Raw genomic sequence first — 25,737 nt, 5'->3', positions numbered from 1 at the left:
ATTATATATACCCCCGTAAAAGTAAAAAAAGATATAAGGAAAATGTAAATGTCTTTATCGAACTAGTATAAATTAAGCTAGATTAGGTAAAGTAAAATTACATGCACGTATACATGCGTACACATGTGTACACATATATGTATATGTATTTATTACATGTACGTCCTTGCATATATATATATATATATGTTCAATTACGCAAAGCACTAATGTATACAGAACGTGCTGAAGTAGCTCAAAATTCACCGCACGCTCGGAATTGCTTTGTATATTAAAGATGCTCACCCCACACACGCATATACATACACGTACACATATACATATACACTCGCATACATATATGCACTCACATACACATACACATACATGTATATATATATATATATATATATGGGTGTTCACATATAATTGTTGTTCATTTAAGAGTAATCAGCGCAAGTACTAAATGGAAAAAGTACATTACTCTCTTAAATATTAATAAGGCCTATCACCACATGTAAACACAATGGAACTACGACAATGTAAATTGCTTATTATTTTATATTTTTTTATTGAATTTGATTTAAGATGGATATATATGATTAATACAAGTTGTATCCCATACCTTTCATCTAGTATGTGTACTATTTTTTTCAAATTTAAAATAAGAAAAATGGTTTAGCTTAATAGTCTAATTAATATAGAGATAAAAACAGTAAAGCAGTTTTTTTCCCCTTTTTAAGTTACTCATGGAATGTGCCATCGTATTTATTCCCCGCTATTAAATGAGCTGTTTTATTGCTAGCATATTTCATCATTATATTTTAAAATATTTTTTTTTTTTTTTTTTTTTACTAAAAGTATCATATTGAGTATACTTCATACATTTGGTTTACAACGACTCTAACCCATGATAGGGATGTGAATGTTTCATGTGGGAAATTAATACTTCCAAAAATTCCCTTTCAAGGGCATACTTCAAAAGTATAAGTAACATCATCATTAGCATTAAGATTACCATTAATTACTGTATTATCTCCATCATTTTGTAAATAAAAGTCATGTAATGCTTGAAGTACTGTACCTTTCCTCCCTTGACTCTTCTGAAAACTGTTATAATTTTTTTTTTTTATCTTTCCGAATTTGTTGTTAAATTTAGTTCTTTTAATATAAAAATACACATGGTTAGCAAAATCACAAACAGTCATATGATCTAAACGATCTATAGTTAACGTGTTATCATTTCTATGAAGATCATTCATCAGGGATAATTCTTGATTATATTTCTTCAGCATAGCATAATGATAATTTGGCTTCTGTAATATTTCATCATTTTTACAGGATATAATAATACTATTTAAGAAATGGTTTAATTGCTGTAATTGTTCTGTTTCATCAATGTAGTAGCAGTTGTTATCATGCATAACTTGTGCTTTTTTTTCATCATCATGTTCGTTATTAGTAGTAATAGTATCGGTAGTGATAGCAGTGGTAGCAGTAGTAGTAGGGTGCTTTGTTTTTATTTTATCCCTGCAAATATCTCTATTCCTGTAACTACCTATATCAGTCTTAAACTTCTTTCCTTTTCGCTTCTCCACGTATGTAGCCTTTTCGAAATTGTCAACATTATCATGCTTGTGAGTACTGCTATTAATGTCATCATTATTGTGAAAATTATTTTCAAAAAATACCTCTAAAATTTCTATTATTTGTTGTTCTAATTTGTTTTGCTTTGTCTTAATAGATTTTAATGTTTGTATATAAAGAAAGGTTTCATTTTCTTTCATCAATAGATTTTTCTCCTCATTAATGTTTACTATTAATTTTCTAATATCATTAACTGCATTTGTTCGGTTTTTCTTATTAAATGGGATATATTTGTTTACCTTATATATATATCTTAACTTGTTTAAATATTTCATCAACAAAATTAAATAATTCATTTTATCATTGTTATACCGTGTTAGCTGTAGCAAGTTTATCTTCAGAATTTTCATTAAAATGTAAGGATCATTCAAGTCCTTAATGCTGCTATTATCGCTACTACTTCTGTTTTTATTGCTGTTATTATTGCTACTTTTATTCCTGTTTCTATTACTGTTATAATTACTATTATTATGCATGTTGGGGCTTTCCAACTTTTGGTCATGTTCCATAGGAATCAGGCCATGGTATACATCTCTTCTAATATGCTTATCTGTATGTAAGAAATTCATTTTTTTTAAATATTTTTCATTTTCACCTAAATGTGTTTCTATTTTTAAGTTCATGTTTTCCTCGTTTTTAGAATTCGCCTCATACTTTTTGTTAATTTCCTTGTACAACTTCTTCCAAATGGTACTCCCACTGTTACTGCTACTACTGCTACTACTGCTACTACTACTACTACTACTACTACTACCGCTTCTTCCTGTTTCATAGAATGATGAACATGGATGAAAAGATTTCTTACCCGTACTTTCTTCGTTCTTTTTATATACTTCATTTATTTCTCTCTCTGTAAGTACTATATCAGTGAGTAGCTTACTCGTTTGTTTTACGTCACACACAGAAACGGTTTGTTCAAGATGATCACAAAAACGATAACACATTTTCCATGGTTTTGACAATGATGAAATAGATAACGATGACGCAGATAACGATGATGCAGATAACGATGATGCAGATAACGATGATGCAGATAGTGATAATGAAGAAGCAGATAATATTAATGATGGCGAAGGTGAAAGACACTTAGAACCTGTTCTACTACCCTGTTTCAGTGAAGACAACAATGCCGACATTTTGAGCAACTCAATAAAGTATATTTTTATAACAACCAATTCAAATTTTGTAATTTCAGCTTTTCTGGGAAATTTCAGTATATTGGTTTTAGCCCTTTTTAATACTTCGTTTATTAAGGTTGACACTCTTTCCAAACATGTAGAAAAATTATTAGTCTTAAATTTTTCAATTAAATTAATGAGACAAAGCATAAAAAATTTAACTTCTAAAGAGTAGAAATTTGCATATCCTCTCTTGATAGAGAAATTTAGCAAATTTTTTAGTTTATTAGAGTAAAATATGATAGAATTTAGTATATAAACCACCTGACTTACATACGTTCCTTGCGCCATAAAAAGGGAGCGCTGATGCAATAGATTTGAATTAAATAAAAACATATTTTTATTATTATCCCTTATATTTCTTCCTTTACCCAAAAACTTGAGAACCAAATTTGTGTGCTCTTCATTTGTGGTAAAAAAAGTTCTGCTAAAAAAAGAATCACAACTTTTGCTTTTGACATAATTTTTTTTTTCCCTTTTAGAATGAAATAAATTACATTCCTCACATTTGTCAAAATTACCATTTATTGATATTTTTTCTTCTAATTTTTTACTACTCTTGTTTATGGCACATTTGTCATGTTTTTCTATATCAAGCTTATTCGAATATATATATTCATCTCTATCACTCAAAATGTCAGCTAGCTTTTTTAAAATCCTCAGTGTTAACTCACCACAATTTATGTTATTGTTATATTCCTCTTGATATTTGAGTAATGCTTGTTCTACATTTTCACGATGTACTTGGAAATTAGTTTTGTCACTGTCATCATTACCATTACAGCTGCTACTGGTGCTACTATTGTTTCTAGTAGGAGTTTCTTCCAAATAGACCAAATTTTTTTTTTTAGATTCCTCATATAAGTTACTCTGATGAGGGTCGCATAAGTCATTCTCACATAGTGCTTTTATATTAATAAAATTTTCAGAATTACTACTGCTTGATTTTGTGTTGCAGTCATTTTTATTTGTGCTTCTATATTTTTTTTGGAAATACTGACTGTTCCCATTCTTCGTATAACTAACATCTTTAACGTTCACGATATAATCATTGTCATTCGTGGTGTTAGAAAGCTGAATACTCTTTTTAGATTCTGAAATATTTCGTTCTAAAGTAAATATTCTGTATGAAGTATCCTCAATTTTATCATATAAATTTGAATTGTCTAAATCGTTCTTATAATTTTTAACAAACATTTTATCATTGCAAGTATAGGTTATATTTCTATCCAATGCAGCACATATAGTGGAACTCATTTCACGTTCTACACTTAATAAATTTTTGCTATTGCTTCTACTGATGCAATTTTGTGTTACCAGCGTATTATTAATTTCATTCAACTTTTCTATATTTATCTTTGGTACTATATTGTATATTTTGTTATTACCTTGTTCATAAATGTTTTTCATTTTTTCGTCATGAGTATTTGAAATTTTATTAGTTAATTTTTTTAATCTGTAGGATTCATCTTTTGTATATTTCTTTTGCTTAGAGGTATTGTCATTCTTAGGAAGCAGATTATGCTGAAACATGGTGGAATTCTTATTCTTCTTTACGTTTGATATGACTTCTTTTCTTGTCTTTATATTTGATAACTTTGTTGCATGTACCCTAGATTTTTTTGAGCTTAATTTATTCCTTTTTTTACTTTTTTCTCCATATATATAACTCTCTTTTAGGTTATTTTTGATCTTTTGTTTTTTCTTTTGTTTTTTCTGGTAGTCACTTTTTTCGGAATTTTTTACATACTTTGTCTTTATAGACTTCCTTTTTCTAATTCCTAATCTTTTCTTACTATAGTCTTTTGTTCTTTTTAAATTAAATTTTATAATTTTATTATTTTTATTTTTTCGAAAAAGTTTGATTCCTCTTTTTATTTTAATCCTGTTTTTTTTTTTTCTTCTTATTTTTTTCCCCTTTTTTCTTCGAATCGTTTGACAGAATTTATCAAGGAACAATAATTTTTCTTCTGTTTTTATAATTGGCTGCAGTACGGTAGAACAGTTAATTCCTTGATCATTTTCATCATTGGCTATTATTGAATTTGAAGGAATGAAGCTTGTTTTTTTATATGTACTGTTAAAAGATTTATCTACAGTTAAGCATTTTTCATTTCCATTACTTTTCCTCCCTGATGGTGAACAGATGAATTTCTTTTCGTATGCTCCATATTTATCATTACGAACTATAATTGAATCTTTTACCAAATTTTCTAATTTATTGTCCTCCTTGTTGTCTTCCATTCCAGTTGATGTGTTTATTTTACCAAATAGTAACTCCTCTTTCGTATCATTACATTTTTTGATTGAGTTATGTCCTACGGTTAGACCGTTATAAACAAATTTTTCTCCATTATGGATATAAGTTCCCCTATATACATCTTTTTCTCTTTGCTTACATATTCTTATTTTGTCCATACAATAGTTTTTTTTATATTCATTGCTTTTACTGTTAATTGCCTTTGATTTTTGGCACTTGTATTTTGAAATAGTTTCCTCATTTTTATCTTTTATAACGTTTTTGTTTATATAAATTCCATTATTGTGTAGCTTTACAGTCTCGTTGTTAGATCCCCTTTTTAACTCTACTTCATCCGATATAGTATCATTAGGGATATGAACAGGAATATTATAATAAAAAGAGCTATTTTTTTTAATCATATGTATGGGTTGTTCACACGAATAAATATAATTATCTGTTTCATTTTTAACGTATATCTCTTTACAATTATTCCTGGGCTTTTCCTTCAAATCAGTCATTAATTTTGGTGGTGTATCGCATTGGTTTATATGTTTTCCTTTATTACTTAGATTAAAATTGCTTTTGCCTAGAAAAAAATCATCACTGTATTGATCTTTTAATTTATCTTCGCATTCATTATTAGTTGGGTCTTCATAATATCTGTCACTAATCAATTTGATATATCTTTCATCAACAACCAGAGAGCTAGAATAACTTCTATTGCAACAAAATTTTGTTATATTGCTAAAAAGGTTATAAGAATTCTTTTGCTTTTCGTTATAGCAACTTGTATAGGTACTGTCATCCATATTCTTTTGTACGAAGCTTACACTATTATCCGTTTAGTTATTTATGTGTATAATCTTACAAATTTCTATGTTGCAGTTCTGATGTGTAGTTTTTTCTGTGTGTTTAGTGTTATAGGTAATCATATGAATTCTTTTCCTTAGTTGCAATTCATATCTAAAAATGTTTTGTAAAGTATGCCTATATCAGTCCTGAATTTTTTTTTTTTTTTATTAATAGGAATAATTGGTATATTTTTAATAACTACTAACTATTGTTGAGAAAACAAAATGGCTATCTGAATAAACGTCATATAACAAGTTTATTTAATGGACAATATCTAAGTGGAGCTACTCAAATACTCAGATGTCCTAATGAGATTTAAAGGGTATTAACAAAAAAAAAAAAAAAAAAAAAAAAGAGCAAAACAACTTCTTACCGTTTCATGCACTTATATTTTGTAATAATTTGTCATCTTTTTATTTTTTTTTTTTTTATTTGGAATTTCGATTAAAAGTGTGTTGTAAAACTTTCCGAAATTTTTAAAGACTCTTTCGTAATCTATCCTTTTAAAAGAATTAAATAAAACGAATATGGAGAAAAAATTCTTTAAATAAACTTACGTTCAAAAAAAATTTATTTCAAGCACATAAATACATTCATACATACACCCACACACATATTTGTATATATGTTTATATGAACAGGCAATAAAAAGTTAAAAGAGACAAGCAAAAAATATATTACTGCTCATATAATTTTTAAATTAATTCAGTTTTTTATTATCAATTCAGCATAAATAGCTATTTTTTTTTTTTTTTTTTTTTTAAAAAAGCAATAATATCAATAACACTAAAAAGTTGTAACATATATAAAATGATAAGCGTTGTTATTATTCTTATTATTTAATAAATACAGCTGTCGCTAGCAGGTTAACACTAAGCTGTGTATTTTACTCTATAACTGCTAATAACAACCTTAAGAAAATTAAAAAAAAAAAAACTATGCAGAAATTTTAATGCATTATATTCTTCACAAATATTATATGAAATTGTTCTTATTTTTTTATGTAATTATAAAATATGAATTATTCATAAATTAATTAAAAAGAAGCTAAAATATAGAAAATAGCCAAAATATACATATAAATGGAAAAAAAAAAAAAATAATAATAAATAAAAATAATAAAAGAAAATAAAAAAGAAAATTAATAAAAAAAAATAATAATATTATAAAATAAAATGGAAAAATAAAGTATATGTGTAAATATGATAAAGCTCTAAAACATAAAGCTCTCCATTAGTAAGATTTATTCATCCAATACACTATTGTGTCTATTTAAAAAATTAAATTTTACATAGGATTTTTTTTTTTTTTTAAAGAATTTTTTGTTGACATAAAAATCTCACAACATGGTTGCGCCATACGTATCATGAAAAATTAAATGAATGGAAGAAAAATATCGCTATCTCTTCACCTTTATCAAAAATTTAATTATTTCATAGTGTACCTACTTTTGCATAAAATATTTCTAGGACTAATTGGGTATACATTTTTGTTTTTCTTACCTCTTTCACTTAAAAGGATTAATAAAATTTTAATCCAAATTATTATCAAAAAACCGCAAAAATGTATTATACTTTCACAAAATAAAACATATAGGAAATATCTTTACACATGCACAAAAGTTTAATAACAATCGTTGTCTTCATAAAGAAAAAAGATGGGACACATTAATTACTTTAATATACTTATTCCTTTGTGTATGTTCCTATCTTTATAAAAATATATTCCCATGTATACACAACAATTGGGGATATTCTCATTATATAATTAGATCTAAAAATGGAAATAATAAAAATCAGTCTTCAGGTCCATGGGGTTAAAGGTCGTAGAATGCGTAATATATATATATCGGAACTATCTATAGATTGATAAAACAATCCATCAAATTGTGTTGTACGTTTTACAAAATAGAAAAAGAATATAAGAAGAAAAAAAGTAACATTACTTCCAACAGTAAATATTTGAGAATATTTATATAAATCACTAATTTCGATATTATTAACATAAAATTCTTGAATTTCTGATGGAGGATTTTGTAAACATCCTTCTATTTTAAAACTTTCAGCTTTTTCCATTATTTGTTTGTTGTTCCTTAAATTTCTGTATAATGTACAAATATTAATATTATTGAAAGTGCATTGCATATAATTTTTATTATCCAAATCAGGGATGAACGTAAAATAATTATGGTTTTTTAGATAATCTAGATCATTGCATTTTCGAATATTGCTTATATTAGTACTACCACTAAGTTCTTGCATATCATTTGTACATGCTGCAGTTCTACCTTCAAACATTCGGCAGTTGTTAACCACATGTGTCGCTAAGTCGTTTAAACGTCTTTTGCACCACCAATTTGGGGTAACATATATAGTAATTAAATTAAATACATTTAAAATAAACCATAATATAAGTAGGATTGCTAATAACCAAGGAAACCATTTAACAGTGCATCCTATTCTTTCAGTCCATTTTCCTAGGGACATAAAATCATTGATTGTAAAATTTGAAAGCAGTGAACATATTCTTGATAAAAAAAAGGCGAAAATGGTAATAAAGCTAGTCAAAATAAGAAAAATTAATAAATCTGTTAATATAAAATTAATATGTTCATATTCACATGAGTAATTTATAAAGAAATTGAAAGACTTGATAAGTTGTTGAAATATCAAATTAAGTACGATATTAATTGCAGTTACAATTGCTAAACAGTTGTAGTAAAAACTGATTCTCCAGCTCTGCCTTCTGTGATTCCAGTTTATATAAAATTTTTTAATTATTCGAGCTGTTCTGGTTTTTTTGCCTTTCGTTTTATCCATTTTGGAAATTATATATATGTATGTATGTGTGTATATACATATATGTACACATATATATATAAATAGCTATCTTTTCTTATCTCTTAAAAGTTATCGTTATTAATTTTTAATTTTTTTTTTATTTTATAATTTTTTTTTTATAGTTCGAGTTTTCACGCAAGACAACTCCAAGATATAAGGAGGAATTATTCAATGACTTGTTATTAATGTGTAAATGTCTTTTATTTTTTTTTCGCGTAATTTAGTCTCTGTAAGTTCCGAAGCTTTTTTTGTGATATATTTGTACTAAATAATAATTTGCCATATTATCAGTATTTCCACGAGTATCTATTTAGGTATTCTCAAAAATTGGCGTCTCAAAAAAAGAGCAAACTTTCAATGTAAATGTTTCGTTTACGTAATGAGTCCTATTTTACAACGGTGCATAAAATGTTGAATGGGTACGTATTTATATATATATATATATATGTATATATGTATGCACGTATGTATGCATGTATGTATATTTTTTACCATTTAAGCAATAAAACTAGAAAATATCCTGATACATGGAGGAATAATAGATAAGTAGGACGTATCAGAAGGAACGTATGAACATGTATACTTAATAAACAGATCGATACAATTTGCATGCTTAGAATAGAATAATTCTACATAAAATATATGCGTAAAAAATTAATTTCACATATCCACGCACCAAAATAAGTAACAAATAAAAATCACGTGTACAACAAGCACCTAAAATCCCTGTTTTTTTTAATGCAACAGATTAGTGCATATTTGTGCATAATTAAACGGATAGTATAATTTGCTTTATCATAATATTATTTGTGAATATTTTAATTATTTTATTTTAAACCCATTTAAAGTGTTCATGTAAGCAAGTATTATATGTATATTTTTTTATATAAAATAAGTGATTGCACGAATGTAAAACTTTTTAAATCAAATATTGTTTGAACGAAGGGGGTTTTATGAGGTTAATAAATATTTACTATATAAAATTTTTTTTTTTTTTTTTTCTTTTTCTTTTTCTTGGAGAAACAATGTATTTATTGGGAAAAAAATACGTACATTAGCAGAAGGAAAAAAAAAAAAAAAAAGGTGTATATGCCAAAATTAAATAAATATACAGACGATTTAACTATTTTACAACATATTTTAACGAGTTACAATTTGGGTAAAACAGTATATCATATGAAAAAACATTGTTAATGAACATTTTATAAATTTCTCTTAAAGTGAATATTTGTAACAATGAAAAGTGGTATAAAACAAATTACAAAAAAAAAAAAATAAAATAAAAGAGAGAAAAATTGTAATAAAGGGTATATGTAACATTTTGACTTTATGAGAAATTTTTTTTTTGTAACACTTTACTGTCACATAAAGAAAAAAGGAAAAAGAAAAAATTAAACTTTTTTATTTTGCTTAAAGGTGGTAGGTATGGGCTTATACTTATGCACACATGTATGAACATATGTATATCCTTATGCATGTAGTCACGCATGTATTTATGCACATTACAAATACTTACACCTCTCTAATGAAAATGAAGAAAAAAAAATTACACAGGTAAGAGTTCATGGAAATACAGCATCATCTCCATACGTCCAGAATACGGGTAAATTTAAAAAAAAAATTTAACCTCTCTTCATTGAGAATAAAAGAAGAATCTATAGGTGTGTTTACCTTTATAACCACAAATAGTGTAAATAATATAACTGTAGTAACAAACCAGAAAAAAACAACAGACACTGAAAATAAGTAAACATCACTTTTCATATCGGAAGTATCTAAAAAATGTTGTTCTGTGAAATCATCTACATTTCCGACGCAATTTGGAAAGGATGTCCAAGAAGTTTGTTTATTTTTTATAAAATCAACAAAAGAATCACATAATTTCTTATCTTTTAATGAACATACTACATTGGGTGAAGAACGCACTAGAAAGAGAAAGCTTCGTGCTTTTAAAAAAATAAAATCGTTGCAACTGTCTTTTGTCTTCAAATTAATTACATCTTTTGTAATTTCGCACCCTTAGAAAAAAGTCAGCGGGAGAGGGGAAGCAGGAAAAAAAAAAAAAAAATAAAAAATAAAAATTAAATTAAATGAAAAAAAATATATAAATAAAATGTAATAAACTGAAAAAAAAAAAAAAAAAAAAAATAATAATAAAATGAAATAAAACGAATATTAAAAAAATATAACTAAAACGAAATAAAATGAAATAAATTGAAAAAAAAAAATAATAATAAAACGAAATAAAATGAAAAAAAAAAAAAAAAACAAGAGAAAAAATAATGAAAGGTAATGATACGGGATGGAATGAATCAAAATAAAGGACAGCAATACGTAGTAAAATATACAGTATAACGCAGCAAAACATAACAGTAACACATGCTAAGTATATATAGTGCCTAGCCAATAGGTGAACTTTGTATTCCTAACACAAGTGGGGAAATACATATTATGTAAGAACGGAAAAGTATACCTGTGTCCTTATTTTTAGCTAAGAGGCAATTGTTCACTGCGTCCATTCCATAAGTATTATACTTTAAGCTACACCACAATTGTGGGTTAAAAAAGACAGTAATAATATTTATTATGAGAAAAGATATCCAAGAGATATATATTAAGGACAAAATCCAAGAAATGTATTTTATTAAAAATCCCACAACTTTATAATAAATTCCTAAATTAAAAAATTCGCTATTTGTAAAATTCGAATATAAATATGTTAAACGAGAAAAGAAGAAATTCAAAAATCCCATTAAAATTATAAATGTTAATAGTACCATATACATTCTTTTCACTAATAAAATGGTAGATATAGAACATGAATGATTGCTAAAACTTTCGCTTGAAATTAAAAGCCTAACAATTAATGTATAGGACATTCCACATAACAGTAATATGTAAAAAAAACTAAAATATAAACTATATCTCCAAAGAAATTTTTTCTTCTTCCAGTTAGACAAAGCATACTTATTTTCTATAAAAGAGTTTAACTTTTCCAAATATAACATTTTTTCTTTTTTCGTTTGGCAAAAAAAAAAAAAAAAAAAATATATATATATATATATATATATGTATTAGAAGAAGTAAATGTATTGGAAGTTTATCACCTACATCTTAGCTTTGAAGGAGTTTAAGTATTTTGCATAAAGGGGAGGAAGAAAATGAATAAAGAAATAGAAGAAATAAAAGAAAAAAAAAAATATAGCACAAAATAGTAAAAAATTAAACATATTTTCTGTTAATTGCGCAAGTGTATATTGTACTTAAAAATAGTATACACTATTGCGTATAAAACTAAAGAAAACAAAAAAGAACGAAAAAAAAAAAAAAAAAAAAAAAAAAAAAAAAAAAAAAAAAAAAAAAAAAAAAAGGACGGGAAAAAAAATAGCCCTACAAAAATATAAAGCATAACATAATATGCACATCAAGTGAAATTTTCGGAATGATATCATCATAAGGGGGACGCCCAAAAATAATTTGTCAAAAAACGCAGGAACGTTTTAATTTTTCCATATTTCGATAATAGTTTTGCTTATTTTGTCGTATTATACTATTTTCATTTTACGAAAATCAACTTTGAATTTATGTTACATGGTTCCAAAAAATGTTTGCTCAAAGGTAAGACATATTTGTGCCTTACTAATGAAAAGCACGTTTGTTCGCAAAATTTTTTTTTTTTAATTTTATTCATTATATTAGAACAATTGTGTTAATAATTTTTTCAAGAGGTTACAGATATCTTTTAAGCGGTAAAAAATATTTATTCAGAAAGCTAATGGAGTTAATGAGTAGAAATATTTTCGACCTTACTTAGAGATAACGCTGCTATTTTGTAAAACAGCTCGAAGTCAATGAACAGGGGAGTACGCACAAACGAATGTGTACATGTGCTCATGTATACTGCATATAAATGAATATATATATTTCCTTTCGCATACATATATTTATATATATATATATATATTATATATATATATATATCCATTTTAGAGATACACATATAATTTAACTTTGCGCAACTTCTTTCCCATAAATGCGAGTACCCACTCACCGGTTTACTCTAGCCCCCTGTAACATTTTTCGTAAAAATGAAATTGCATATAAAATAAATAATAGTTAGGTGTATTGCTCCTTTCAAAAGGATAATGAAAATTTGTCATGTTTTTTTGATTTTGTTAATGAAGCATATTTATATTTGTAAACATAACAACAAAGTTGAGCATATAGGAATAAATAAAATGGGTACCATTACAAAGAGGAAATACAATTTAAAAGTGGAAAATAAAATAACGAAAAAAAAAAAAAAAAAAAAGTTCAAATGGAAAAATTATGAACTGTTCATACATTAGCAGTACTAATAATATTGGCAGTATTAATAATTGGCAGTACTAATAATATTGGCAGTACTAATAATATTGGCAGTACTAATAATATTGGCAGTATTAATAATATTGGCAGTACTAATAATATTGGCAGTACTAATAATATTGGCAGTACTAATAATATTGGCAGTACTAATAATATTGGCAGTACTAATAATATTGGCAGTACTAATAATATTGGCAGTACTAATAATATTGGCAGTACTAATAATATTGGCAGTACTAATAATATTGGCAGTACTAATAATATTGGCAGTACTAATAATATTGGCGGTACTAATAATATTGGCAGTACTAATAATATTGGCAGTACTAATAATATTGGCAGTACTAATAATATTGGCGGTACTAATAATATTGGCAGTACTAATAATATTGGCAGTACTAATAATATTGGAAGTACTAAAAATGTTGAAAAAGAGGTGGGTAAAAAAAAGGATAACAAACATATCAAAAGAAGAATTAAAGAAGAGAAGAACAAAATATGTAATCCCCATTCAAGTATCACAAAGAATTATTGGGAAAGAAAAAATTTAATTCATGTGGATGAGTCCATCCATGTTATAAAAAATTATGAGAACAATTGGAAATTACTAAATGTTAAAGCAGATGATTTACAGTTAAGATACTGCTTATTAATAGGTCAAGAATTTTGTTTTAGTGAAGTGGAATATAACACATATATAGGAACAATAAATAAAAAAATATATCTATTTAAAGAAACAGACAGCAATATATTTTATCAGTGTGTTTATGATAGATATAAAATATTACCGTTAGAAAATGAAAAAGGGAATATGAACAGTACACGCAATACATATAAAGAAGATTATTCAAGCAATTATTATCAGGATGTACATGACTTCTTTAATTTGCATTTTCCTTTAAACAAACATGTTGATATTTGGAGAAAAAAAGATAAAAGAATGAACGAAATTACTAATAAAATTAAAGGATTAAGGATATTAAAAACGGATTCTACTGAATCTTTTTTCTCCTTTTTGTGCTCAACAAACAATAACATTCCGAGGATAACTTTGATGATTGACTGTTTGAAAAGACGCTATGGAAAATTTCTTGCCACTGTTATATTTCAAAACGAAGATATAATTATAAAAATGATAAATAAGGAGAAGTGTGCACAGGATTACAAGTATGACATGAGGGAAAATTCCGAGCAGCGTTATGGTACAAAAAAGGATTGTCAAAATGGAAACGTGGAAGAGCGCACTTGCCAAAGTATGAACACGGAAGAGCGTGCCTACCAAAGTATAAGCATTCAGAAGGAAAACTTGCAAAGGCTGAAAGATGAAAAACTGAGAGAACAAAAATTAAAGGTGAAGAAAGAATTCCAGAGAAACAATCATACTGATGAAGAAACTAAAGCGGAAAAACCCCTATCAAACAAGGGACAAAGTAGAGGTAATAATTCTATAAATAATGATAACAAAATATTTTATGAAAATTTAAAAACAATGATAAAAGAAGAGAGAGGAATGAAAATGTTTACTTTTTATGAATTCCCAAGCATACAAATATTAGCTAAATTAAAAGAAGAGGATTTAAGAAATTTAGGTTTTGGTTACAGAAGTAATTATGTTATAGAGAGTGCAAAAATATTAACAAAAATGGGCAGCGAAAAATGGATAGAAGATTTAAAAAAGGAAGACAAAACAAAAAATTGCATAAATAAATTAATACAATTTCCAGGTATAGGCTTAAAAGTAGCCAACTGCATTTGTCTATTCGGTTTGAACAAATTTGATTGTATACCTATAGATACACATATATATGATATTATTTATAAATATTATAAAAACATCATAGGTGATGATAAAATCGCGCATTCTTTGAGTAACACTGACAAAAATGGCAAAAATGGAAAAAATGGCAAAAATGGAAAAAATGGCAAAAATGGAAAAAATGGCAAAAATGGCAAAAATGACAAAATTGACCAAATTGGTAAAAACAACGAAACTGACCAAATTGGAAAAATAGAAAATATTATCCTGGAAAAAAATAACGCAAAAAATGGAAAACACTCAAATAATAATAACCAAAAAAAGAATTCCCAATTTTGTGATAATTCAAAAATGAAAAGGCAGACAACTGTTATACATACTCAAAAACTTCAGAAAAAAGCTTTGACAACATCCTTATACATAAAATTATATACGAAGCTAAAAAATCTATTTGGTCCAAACTGCGGGTGGGCACAAACAATTCTTTTCGCATCTGAATTGAAGAAATTTAGTTACTTGTTTGAATGAACGCTCGACGTGCAGGTGTTATAAGCACACGTATATGCAGTGAAACGCGTAGTATATCTATACTAGACAGCTGGGGGAATATATACTTATTTTTAAACTACCGATTAAAACAAACAGTTTTTACTTAAAATAGAATTTAAAAAAAAAAAGAAAGGCTTTCATTATATTAGTTTATTAAAATGCATTAAAATTTTGCAATGTACACACCTCTCTATTATTCTGTATCTTTTTTTAAAAGTCTATCTTCAGTTATGTTTTTAAAAAGTAATTTTTCAGTTCATGATATAAACGTACATGGAGTAAGCTCATACGTACGTATGTTTATGTCTATAAATATATATGTATGTATATATATGTATGTATATATATGTATGTATGTATTTATATGTATGTATGTATTTATATGTATGCATTTATATGTATGTATTTATATGTATGTATTTATATGTATATATTTATATGTATGTATATGTATATATTTATATGTATTTATGTGTATATATTTATATATATTTATATGCATGTATTCGTATGTGGATATTTATACATCCGTGTGGTATGAAAACCCTTTTTTTGTGTACAACTATGGCATTTTTTTTTTTTAATTTGTAAACGTTTTTTTTTCCCATAAAAAAACACACGGGAAAGTAATGAATAACTTTTGTTGTGTTTTCATGGAAATATGTATAAATGGGTATACAAAAATGGGTATACATAAATGGTTATGCATATATATGTACATATATATGTATCTTATATATATACATACTGATATAACATCTTTCGCGTTTGACAATCAGCGCAATTGCTTACCTAAGCGCCAGGTACACGTTTATTATGCATACGTTATGCACATAAATACGTATATAACAAGCTGATGAATTTGCATTTAACTGCCACATACATTATACATTCGATATTTTTGTCATGTGTTTTTATATAAAAAAAAGAAAAAAAAATCTGTTTTTAAATAACTGATTAAATAAATTAAAACTGCTAAAAATAAATTAAAACTGCTAAAAATAAATTAAAAAAGCGAATAGTAAAAATAGCAAAATTATTGCTAAGGATTACCAATTTTACAAAAAAAAAAAAAAAAAAAAAAATGAAGTTTTAAAACGCGCGCATACGCATATATATGCACATATATATATATGTACAGCTTAAATTTTTACTTCTCCTTTTTTGTGCATTCGATTCATCATTTTGAAGAGAATTTAAATTTGAGAATTTGTAACGGACAAAAGTTAAAAAATAGTCTCGTACGCATATACATACGTATATTGTACATGTGCGTATGTATGTAGTGTAAAGTAATATATGTGCGACGTATGAGTATTATAAACGTTTACATTTATACATTCATAAAGTACGTGTGTACATGAGAATATATATACATATATATATATATTTACATGTATATATTTAAATGCGCTAATTTTTTGCCGTACTACGAAATTGTAGGGGCCTTTTCTTATCCCCCCTGTACTATACTGAAAATGTGTAAAATAATTTAGCTTAAATGCATTTAGAACTCCGCTGGAATGTACGCATAGATTTATACACATATATATGTACATAAATATATTTGCGTATATGCTGGCTCCTAGTATGTTATATTTGTTTTTTTACCCTTTTTTGTAATTCAAATCGAAGTTTGCTCTTGTTTTTACCATACATGATAATTAAAGGTAACGCCCAAAGGGGCAACGATGAAAGGATGTGCAGTAGAATAAGCGTGAAGTAGTTGTGTTATAGCGTATTTATTTGTACTTATAGATGTACCTATACACGTGCGTATATATGTGCATGTACGTGTGCATATATATATATACATATATATCTGCTTGTTCTCATGGCCACTAGTTTATAAGCATTCACAGACACAATCACCATCGCAATCGCAGTTTTATTGAGTCGAAAAATTGCACTACTTTTCGTTCGAGAAAAAAATGAGGCAAAATGATGAAATCGTATAAGCTGAAAAAGACGAATGAAAGAAATCAAGAAGAGAGATTGAAAGGAGCAAATGACCGTAGTGTGCCTAACTTGATGAACTTAAAAATTCGAAATGAAAATATTCACATAAAAAATATCATAAGAACAATACATTATGTGTATACAAATAAATACGATAGTGAAACCGGATTTTCCTATATAAAAGATATATTAAAAAATATAATAAAAGGTAATATATATGATATTGAATATAAGAGATATATCAACGAATACTGTATATATGAATTATGCTCAAGGGTTCTTTTAAAGATTATAAAAAGTAATGCTAAGGATGAAAATTTTAATAATATTATGGACTTCTTATTTGATATATTATATTACTGTGATATATTACTATGTGAGAGTAGTAGAAAAAAAAAAAAGAAATGTACGAACTATAGTGATAACACTAATAGCAATCAAGAATATGAACTCGTTACAAAATTGTGGAATAGATTATTAGATAATATATTTCTTAAAGACAAGAAACAACGAATAAATTTATGTAAAATTATAAAAGCATTAGTTAAAAAAGCATGTGCATTACAAATTGATGTTTCAAATAAATTATGCAAAAAACATGTGAATATATTTTTATCCTTACTAAATGATAAGGATCATAATATTCGAGTGTTATGTTTGAATATACTAGAGCCCTTTCAAGATTTTAATACAAGAGCTAGTTACTTGAAATGTTTAGACGACTCTCATAATGTTGTCCGAATTAATGCTATAAAAAATATATCAATGTGTGTAGAAGACAGTAATGTAAATATGAATAATACTGCTACTACTACCACAACGAATAGTACCAACACTAATAATAATACATATGAATATTTAATAGTTCTAAAAAATTTTTTAGTTAGAATAAATGATATAAATCATAATGTACGAGTAAGTGTATATGAAAAATTAAAAAATTTTTATTTTTATATACCCTCGGATATGAAATTTGAGTTATTACTTTGTGGACTAAATGATAAAGACAAGTCAGTAAGAGAAAGCTGCTATAGCATGATCATCCACTGGGTTCAAATGTTTGATGATAAAATTGAAAATTTATTGTTACACCTTATAAATAGTGATATAGATAATGATATCATAGTAGAACAAATATGTAAAGTTCATTTGACTCATATTAGAAAAGGGATTATAAGAAATGTATCCATAGATTTTACTGATATCAAAAAGGGCTCTGAACAGATTGGTTTCGTGGATGAGGATGAGCAAGTAAAATATGGGGTCCACGATACCTGTGCAAACATAAAGGATAATGCACATGATAGAGATAATTATATAGAGAAAGACAGTGTTAACTACAATTTGAGCAGTAACACAAAGGACACAGGTGACTATAACATGAATGTGAGTGCTAACGATAACGTTGATGAGAGCCCCTACAACGACGTGTGGTTTAACTACTGCATAAACAATTTATTTTCTCTGAATGCTGCAGAGCTATATATTCTGAGGGTATATGTTCAACATTTTTCGGACGAGCAAGAGAAGGAAAAAATCGACGCGTTACAAGTAATTAACTGTATTTATTATTATTTGCACCTTAGTAAATTTAATGAAAAATTATACTACAACAGAAAGAATTATATCAACTGTGTTGAGAATAATGAAACTGATCAAGCGGACAATCAGAACTTGTTTTGTTCATGTGGCAAAAATAAGATCGACATGAAAACATTGGAAGAACAAAGGAAAAAGAAGTTTATAGAAAGCTCTATTTTTGATGACGAGTACTGTGATAAGTGCATATACTATAGTACAGTAAAGGTGAGCAAGTTACCCCTAGAGGGAGTAGACAAGTCCGTTCGATATGATGGCTCAAACACTAGTAGTAGAGGTGGAAATAGCACAAGTGGAAATGCGAATGATGACGCAAACACTCTGGAGAGCGTGCTGATAAATGAAGATAACATAAACGAAAACTACAATTACATATGCAACATTAAAAATTTATTGCTCATATGCAAATACTTGGATATCATAGAGACATATCAGGTGGATAAAATATTACAATGTTGTTCAACAGTCTTGTTAAGAGGCCCATTGAGGGAAGTTATCATTAAATGTATGTTGAATAATACCGGTGTAAATTATTACAAACTGCAAAAGGGGCATGTGACATGTGCATATTGGTTAAGTAATAGTTATATATATGCTTGTTTAGAGTTATTAAGACAAATGATATATATTAAAAACAAAAATGATGATAGAAATGATATAGAAATTAACTTAACCAATCAAATACTAAGTATTATATCTGATATAAAAGAGCCATTTGAAAATACAGAAAATGAAAATGAATTTATACATACGAATATTAACTTAATGGAGGAGGAAAAAAAACTAAATAAAAATATAATGAGAAATGAGAAGCAGGATAAGAATCCTTTAACTTTAGTGTTTAACAACATAATGAATGTAGAAAATGATACAATATTTGACATAATAAGAAAAAAAAATTTAAATACCTTATCCATTGAGCATTTATTAGTTTTGTGCAAGAAAATGCAGCATAAGTTGGATGTCACTGAGGCCAAGATCAAGGATCTAACTGAGATGGAAAAGGAAAGGGGAAATGAGACTGTTCCGTGTGGGTACGAGGCTACTACGCCTGTGGATGCATCTGCCCCACACATGGATGAGGTTTGGTCAGGAGACGGAACAAAAAACGGAGGGAGTATCAACAACATCGAAACATATGGCAATGATGAATCCACCACCATTTCAGCGTTCCACGAACAGATACGATTGCACACAGAAATATTTTTAAAACAAATAACTATGCTTAGTTTGCTTCGACTTGAGCTAAAAAGGAGGTGGCTTCGTATATTATTCATATTAGAATGTTTCTTATGTAAAAGTAAATCTCATTGTTCTTTCGACTCGGCACTTAGGGAATTTCCAAATGAATTATTATTACCAGCATTAAATTTCTGTTGTTCTATTATGCCAGAATGGGATGATAAGGAAATAGAAGATCAATTTTATGATATCATTGTTTCTAAATGTTTAGGAAACTGGTGTATGTTTATCAGTAATGATGATGAGTTGAAGAAGCAAATTTATGCATACAAAACTGCAATTGTAGATACATGTGAAGTTTTAAATAATTGTCTTTTACATATTGAGCGTATTCATTCGAATGTGTATCCTAGTATTTATAGTAAAGCAAATATTGATTTGGTAGTAGTAGGTGATAAGGGGCAGATTGGTAACAGGAATATATCAAATGAAGAGGGGAATTACGGGAAAGCTGAAAATTATAATAGTAATAGTAATATTAACAGTGGTAATACTTATAAATGTAATAATAATGAGGAGGATGATGGTATTAGTAGTTATATATTTTATGACTACAATCCACCAAATGAATGTTTGTTGAATTACTTTGCCACTAATCAGAACGCATGGTATGAATATAAAGTACTACTAGAAAAGTTAGAAATAAATACATTAAGATGTGAGATATATATATGTGTGTTAGGTGATCTTTTAATGACTCATCCTAATTTATATAATGATGAACTAATAATATATGCTGTTGAAAATATATGGAATTATCTAATGGGTACAATAAATACAAGTAAATACATCCAATCAATATGTTTAAGAGTTTTTTGTAAATTATTGCTGACTGAATATTTAGGAAATTATATCTACAAACTGTCTAATGAAGAAATATATAAATTAATGAAGATTTCATCAAACAGATTAAGGGCTTTATTTGAAATGTGCTTTCTAATTTCACCATCAACATATAATTGTGTTCAAGATTTTAAGAAAATTAGCACATGCACTATTACAAATATTAATTCCCATGACAAATTATTTTTATTCTCTGTCTTTTCTATGTATCCTTCTATGAGTGAAACGAACTTACTAGTCTTTCATTATACTCTTGAAGAAGTAATTTTGAAAACGTGTGAAGGGGTTTTAAAATATAAACTCAAAACCATTAATTTTACGAATATCTTAACATTTATGATTTTCACTATATTACATAAGGCAAATATTCAATTCTTAGTCGCTAATTTTGTAAAGTATATTAAGTGGATCCTTTTAATTATAATAGAAAAAGGAGTAGCTCTAACAAACAAGTCTAAGATTATAGAGCTTGTTTTTAAAATTATTCAAATATATCTTTTTCATGATTTGAACGATTTAAAAAATTTTGAAAAAAACAAATCCTACGAAAATAAGGATATAAAAAAAAGAGGGAGGAAGAAAAAAACAAACACAGAAGATATACAAAATGATAAAAAGGAACAAATAGATAGAGAAATAGAAAAGGAGTATGAAAAGGAATTTGAAAAAGAAATGGAAAAGTTCCAAAATAATAAAGAAGAAGGTGAACATAAAACTTTTACCATATTTCTTAAGAGCATACTTACCAATGTAAATACAACCATTAAAGATTTGAAAATATTCTACGTCTTAATAAATTTTTCTATGCATTCTCCTGATATCATTAAGTCAAAAAATGAAATAAGATACTGTGAAATGATTAAAGAATGTATAGACAAAAAAATTGAAGAAATTAAAAGTTACTTTATTAAAAAGGGGTATATCGTGAGAAACGGAAACGAGGGGGAGATCCAGGGTAAAGAAGACGAAAATGGAAAAAAAAAGGAAAATGAAAATGATATCGAAAATGAAAAACAAACTCAAAGCAGTAGTCGTACAAATGGAGGGAATTTGCTCAATGTAAAGGAGATAGAGGAATTAAAGGAGGAATATATCTACGAGGAAATCATCGAGGATTACGCTAATTATATCGGAACACTACCTTCCAGGAGCTTTTCGTATCCTTTAATTCCGAGGGGTATAGATAATGAAGGGGAGATGACCAAGCAAGAGATCCTCGACCAGATAAACTGTAACAGTATTAGCAATATTAACAATATTGACAGAGTTAACAATATTGACAGAGTTAACAATAGTGACAGAGTTAACAATATTGACAGAGTTAACAATATTGACAGAGTTAATACTGACAGAGTTAATACTGACAGAGTTAACAATATTGACAGAGTTAACAATATTGACAGAGTTAACAATATTGACAGTATTAACAATAATAATAATTGTAACTATGCAAGCTTGCGCGCTAGTGAGGTTAGTGTAGGCTTGCAACGGGGTGAAGCTAATACAGACTTGTGGCGGAATGGCGGCAGTGCAAACTACAAGGGACTCGTTAAAAATACAGCTAGACGGAGTAACGAAAGTGATGGCTATAATAATGCACAGGTTAAAAACATACTGGAAGAATTTGCTGATGCCAATGATAGTCTACTCGATATTAGCCGTAATAGTTGTATGGACAGAGATGAAAATTATATTAATAAAAATAAGACACATATTAAATCGATTCCCAATGATAATAGTGTTATGAATAATAACCATGCGCTTAACTTTACTACAAGAAATAGCGATGAAACGGTGTTATATCACGATAAAGATTATTCCACATATGTAGGTGATAGTGGGGAACATATCAAAAATGCGGAAAAGAAAAATGATCATCATGACTATGTTAATACTACTACTAATAATAACAATACTGATATCAAACATATGTTAGAGAAATTAAATATAACCTCAAGTGAAGACAGCCCAGAAAATGAGCCTTCTTCATCTAGTCTAAATGATTATGAAAGTGCAAAAAATTACGCAGATCTCAATGATGACAATAGCAGTTGTAGCAGTTTCAATAGTAATGACTCAACCGCCATGGCATTTAAGAGATTGAACAAGTTGAAAAGGACAAGCTACACAAATGTCGTTTCGAAGTAGTGCTAATAATATTTCACTAGTTTCGTAATATGTGTTCATCGTATTTTTCCTTCGTTATTTGTGTCTTTTTTGTTTATTTTATTTTATATATTCCATTTTGCTTTGATTATAAAAAACTTATTTAAAGAAAAAGAAATGTTTTTAATAGACGCAAAAATGTATGTAAAGACTTATGTTTACAAGTGCGCGTATTTCTTTTTTTTTTTTTTATTTATTTCTAATTTAAAAACGCGCATTTAAAATAAAAAAAAAAAAAAAAATTAACAAATAAAAATTTAATGAATACGCAAATGTGCTTGCACATGCAGACAGATATGAGTCACGCTTGGCATTTATGGGCCTCTGTCTTATTTACGCATCTGTCCATTTTCCTATATATCTGACTACCTGCTCCTTCATTTACGCGCTTCTTTACCCCTTTTCTGTGGATTAACTTTCGATCGTCTTCATTATTTGGTCAATCACTTGCACAACTGTGGGATCATTTATGTAATGGGAGAGATAAGAGATCTTGTCATTTGATAAGGAAAACTGTTTAAAAACTGAACGCACGTAATTGTTTTTTAGGAGTAGTTTTAAAGCTAGGTCTTCCTTTAATTTGTGCTTTTGCTCGTTAGTAAGGCATTCACTCTGTATATAATCTGGACATGGGGACTGCTCATTTTGTTCATAATAGGAAAAAAAAAAATTATCGTTATTACTATAAGTTGTCGCAGCAAGAGTAGCAGTAGGAGTCGACGTAGAATCCCCATTCATACTTTCTACCTGTAACATGCACAGTTTTTTCCTTCTCTGGTCCAAACACTCTTTCTGATTGTGCTTATTGAAACAGGGTACTGAACAATAATATTCATAGCAGCATGTAAATTTATACTTTCTCTCGTTTTGCATACAAACTATACACAGGTCATTTTTTTTTAATTTTTTATTGCCTTTATGAGAAGAATCATTAATAACTTTTCTTTTCTTAAAATTTGAGCTATTATTATTAGGAGAGATACTTAATTCCTTTGAAATTTTTAAATTATTCTGATTACTTTTTGTATTTATATATTCACAATCTTTTTCTTCTTTACTATCTTCTTCTATAGTATCACCAAAGAAACAGAAGTCATTTTCAAAATTATTGTACTCCCTATTTCCATTAACATAATTTGATTCATTGTAACACATAATATTCTCACCAAAGTTACTGCTATAATTTTCTAGGTCGTATCTGTAATTGCATTCATAATCATCCATCGTAACGATTTCTAGAAACAGCGGCAACGGTACTCGTCTTACTATGCGTTTTGTACATGCACATGAACATAAAGTGATACATACATATATACGTGCATAAATATATACATATATAGGGCATATAAATGTGCGCGCGTTTATATACTTATCTTGAAGGATAGGCAAAATTACTGTATATGGATAACAGTTAAGCTAAACTTCTGTAATTAATATGCCGTCTAAACTCAATTTTTTTGTGTATACATTGGAATGGATGAGCTAATTATGTTTCTATGCATAAATATATATGCACATGTACGTATATACAGGCATACATACGTAATATATATATTTGTGAAAATGCAAATATGTAAAATACACTTGCACACGCGTGCTGTGAAAAAGCGCAATTTGTTTTTACATTATTGTGCTTTTGCATGTACACTTCCCATTTTTATATTAACTCGTTCATAATTTTGTGTCATCAATTTGTATCTTTTTTGGGAATAAATCTGTTAACCTACGTTACTTTTGCATATCTTTACTTAAAAATACAAACAATTCAAAATTGCATTTAAAAAAAACAATTTAGTTCAAAATAATTTCACCAGTAAAATACTCATTCTTAATTTACTGTTAAAAGTTAAAGGTCAAATATAGAGAAAAACAAAAAAAGGAGTTGCTACACGTTGCAGTATTGATTCCCTGTATTTATTGTATATATAAAATTCGTTTAAATAAATGTTTATATATATATATAAAACATATTCATGTAATATATTTACAAATTAATATATTATAAAAATCAGAATAAATTAATATTCAAAAAAAAATTATAACAAATTTGCATAATTATTTATGTACAATATTCTCACAAAATTAAAATTAATATTTTCTGTTTTGTTTTTCTAATTTGTTTTTTCACTTTTATTTCTCAGTTTTTCCGTTTTTCCGTTTTTCCGTTTTTCTGTTTTTCTGTTTTTCTGTTTTTTTGTTTTTCCTTTTTTTGTTTTTTTTCTTTTTTTTTTTTTTTTTTTTTTTTTTTTTTTTTTTTTTTTTTTTTTTTTTTTTTTTTTTCTCTCCTTTCGGGTTTTATTAAAAAATATAATTATGGCGGTAAACACAATATGAAAAAAAAAAAAAAAAAATCATAAAAATAGTGGAAATATTTTTATATATATCTTTTCTCATGCAACTGTTACATATGTATTATGTATATACGTGAAGGTAAAATATAAAAATGCACATGACGATAAAATAAATACCGTATGAATTATAAAAATGTATTGAACATAAACACTTGATTGTCCCCCT

At 27.2% G+C, this 25,737-nt stretch overlaps 6 protein-coding genes across 6 annotated transcripts; 2 read left to right on the top strand and 4 right to left on the bottom strand.

Moving 5' to 3' along the window:
* Positions 1-944: 944 nt before the first annotated feature.
* MKS88_001959 (uncharacterized protein) lies at positions 945-5,855 on the bottom strand (the record flags this gene model as incomplete). Its single annotated transcript, XM_067214932.1, has 1 exon — positions 945-5,855. The coding sequence occupies one exon, from the start codon at positions 5,853-5,855 to the stop codon at positions 945-947; it is 4,911 nt and encodes a 1,636-aa protein (XP_067074260.1).
* A 1,845-nt stretch (positions 5,856-7,700) lies between these two features.
* On the bottom strand, positions 7,701-8,717 carry MKS88_001958 (uncharacterized protein; the record flags this gene model as incomplete). Its single annotated transcript, XM_067214931.1, has 1 exon — positions 7,701-8,717. One exon carries the CDS (start codon positions 8,715-8,717, stop codon positions 7,701-7,703), a length of 1,017 nt encoding a protein of 338 aa, XP_067074259.1.
* A 1,599-nt stretch (positions 8,718-10,316) lies between these two features.
* Positions 10,317-11,746, bottom strand: MKS88_001957 (uncharacterized protein; the record flags this gene model as incomplete). Its single annotated transcript, XM_067214930.1, has 2 exons — positions 10,317-10,756; positions 11,212-11,746. The coding sequence occupies 2 exons, from the start codon at positions 11,744-11,746 to the stop codon at positions 10,317-10,319; spliced, it is 975 nt and encodes a 324-aa protein (XP_067074258.1).
* A 1,025-nt stretch (positions 11,747-12,771) lies between these two features.
* Positions 12,772-15,390, top strand: MKS88_001956 (N-glycosylase/DNA lyase; the record flags this gene model as incomplete). The annotated part of the gene is made up of 2 exons (XM_067214928.1): positions 12,772-12,853; positions 13,088-15,390. The coding sequence occupies 2 exons, from the start codon at positions 12,772-12,774 to the stop codon at positions 15,388-15,390; spliced, it is 2,385 nt and encodes a 794-aa protein (XP_067074257.1).
* Positions 15,391-17,352: 1,962 nt separating this feature from the next.
* MKS88_001955 (merozoite organizing protein) lies at positions 17,353-23,202 on the top strand (the record flags this gene model as incomplete). Its single annotated transcript, XM_067214927.1, has 1 exon — positions 17,353-23,202. The coding sequence occupies one exon, from the start codon at positions 17,353-17,355 to the stop codon at positions 23,200-23,202; it is 5,850 nt and encodes a 1,949-aa protein (XP_067074256.1).
* Positions 23,203-23,631: 429 nt separating this feature from the next.
* MKS88_001954 (zinc finger protein) lies at positions 23,632-24,444 on the bottom strand (the record flags this gene model as incomplete). Its single annotated transcript, XM_067214926.1, has 1 exon — positions 23,632-24,444. The coding sequence occupies one exon, from the start codon at positions 24,442-24,444 to the stop codon at positions 23,632-23,634; it is 813 nt and encodes a 270-aa protein (XP_067074255.1).
* Positions 24,445-25,737: the final 1,293 nt, after the last annotated feature.

The sequence above is a fragment of the Plasmodium brasilianum genome, chromosome 7 (assembly GCF_023973825.1).
Source record: "Plasmodium brasilianum strain Bolivian I chromosome 7, whole genome shotgun sequence".
In the NCBI taxonomy this organism is placed as follows: domain Eukaryota; phylum Apicomplexa; class Aconoidasida; order Haemosporida; family Plasmodiidae; genus Plasmodium; species Plasmodium brasilianum.
This window is presented reverse-complemented; position numbering and strand designations above follow the sequence as displayed.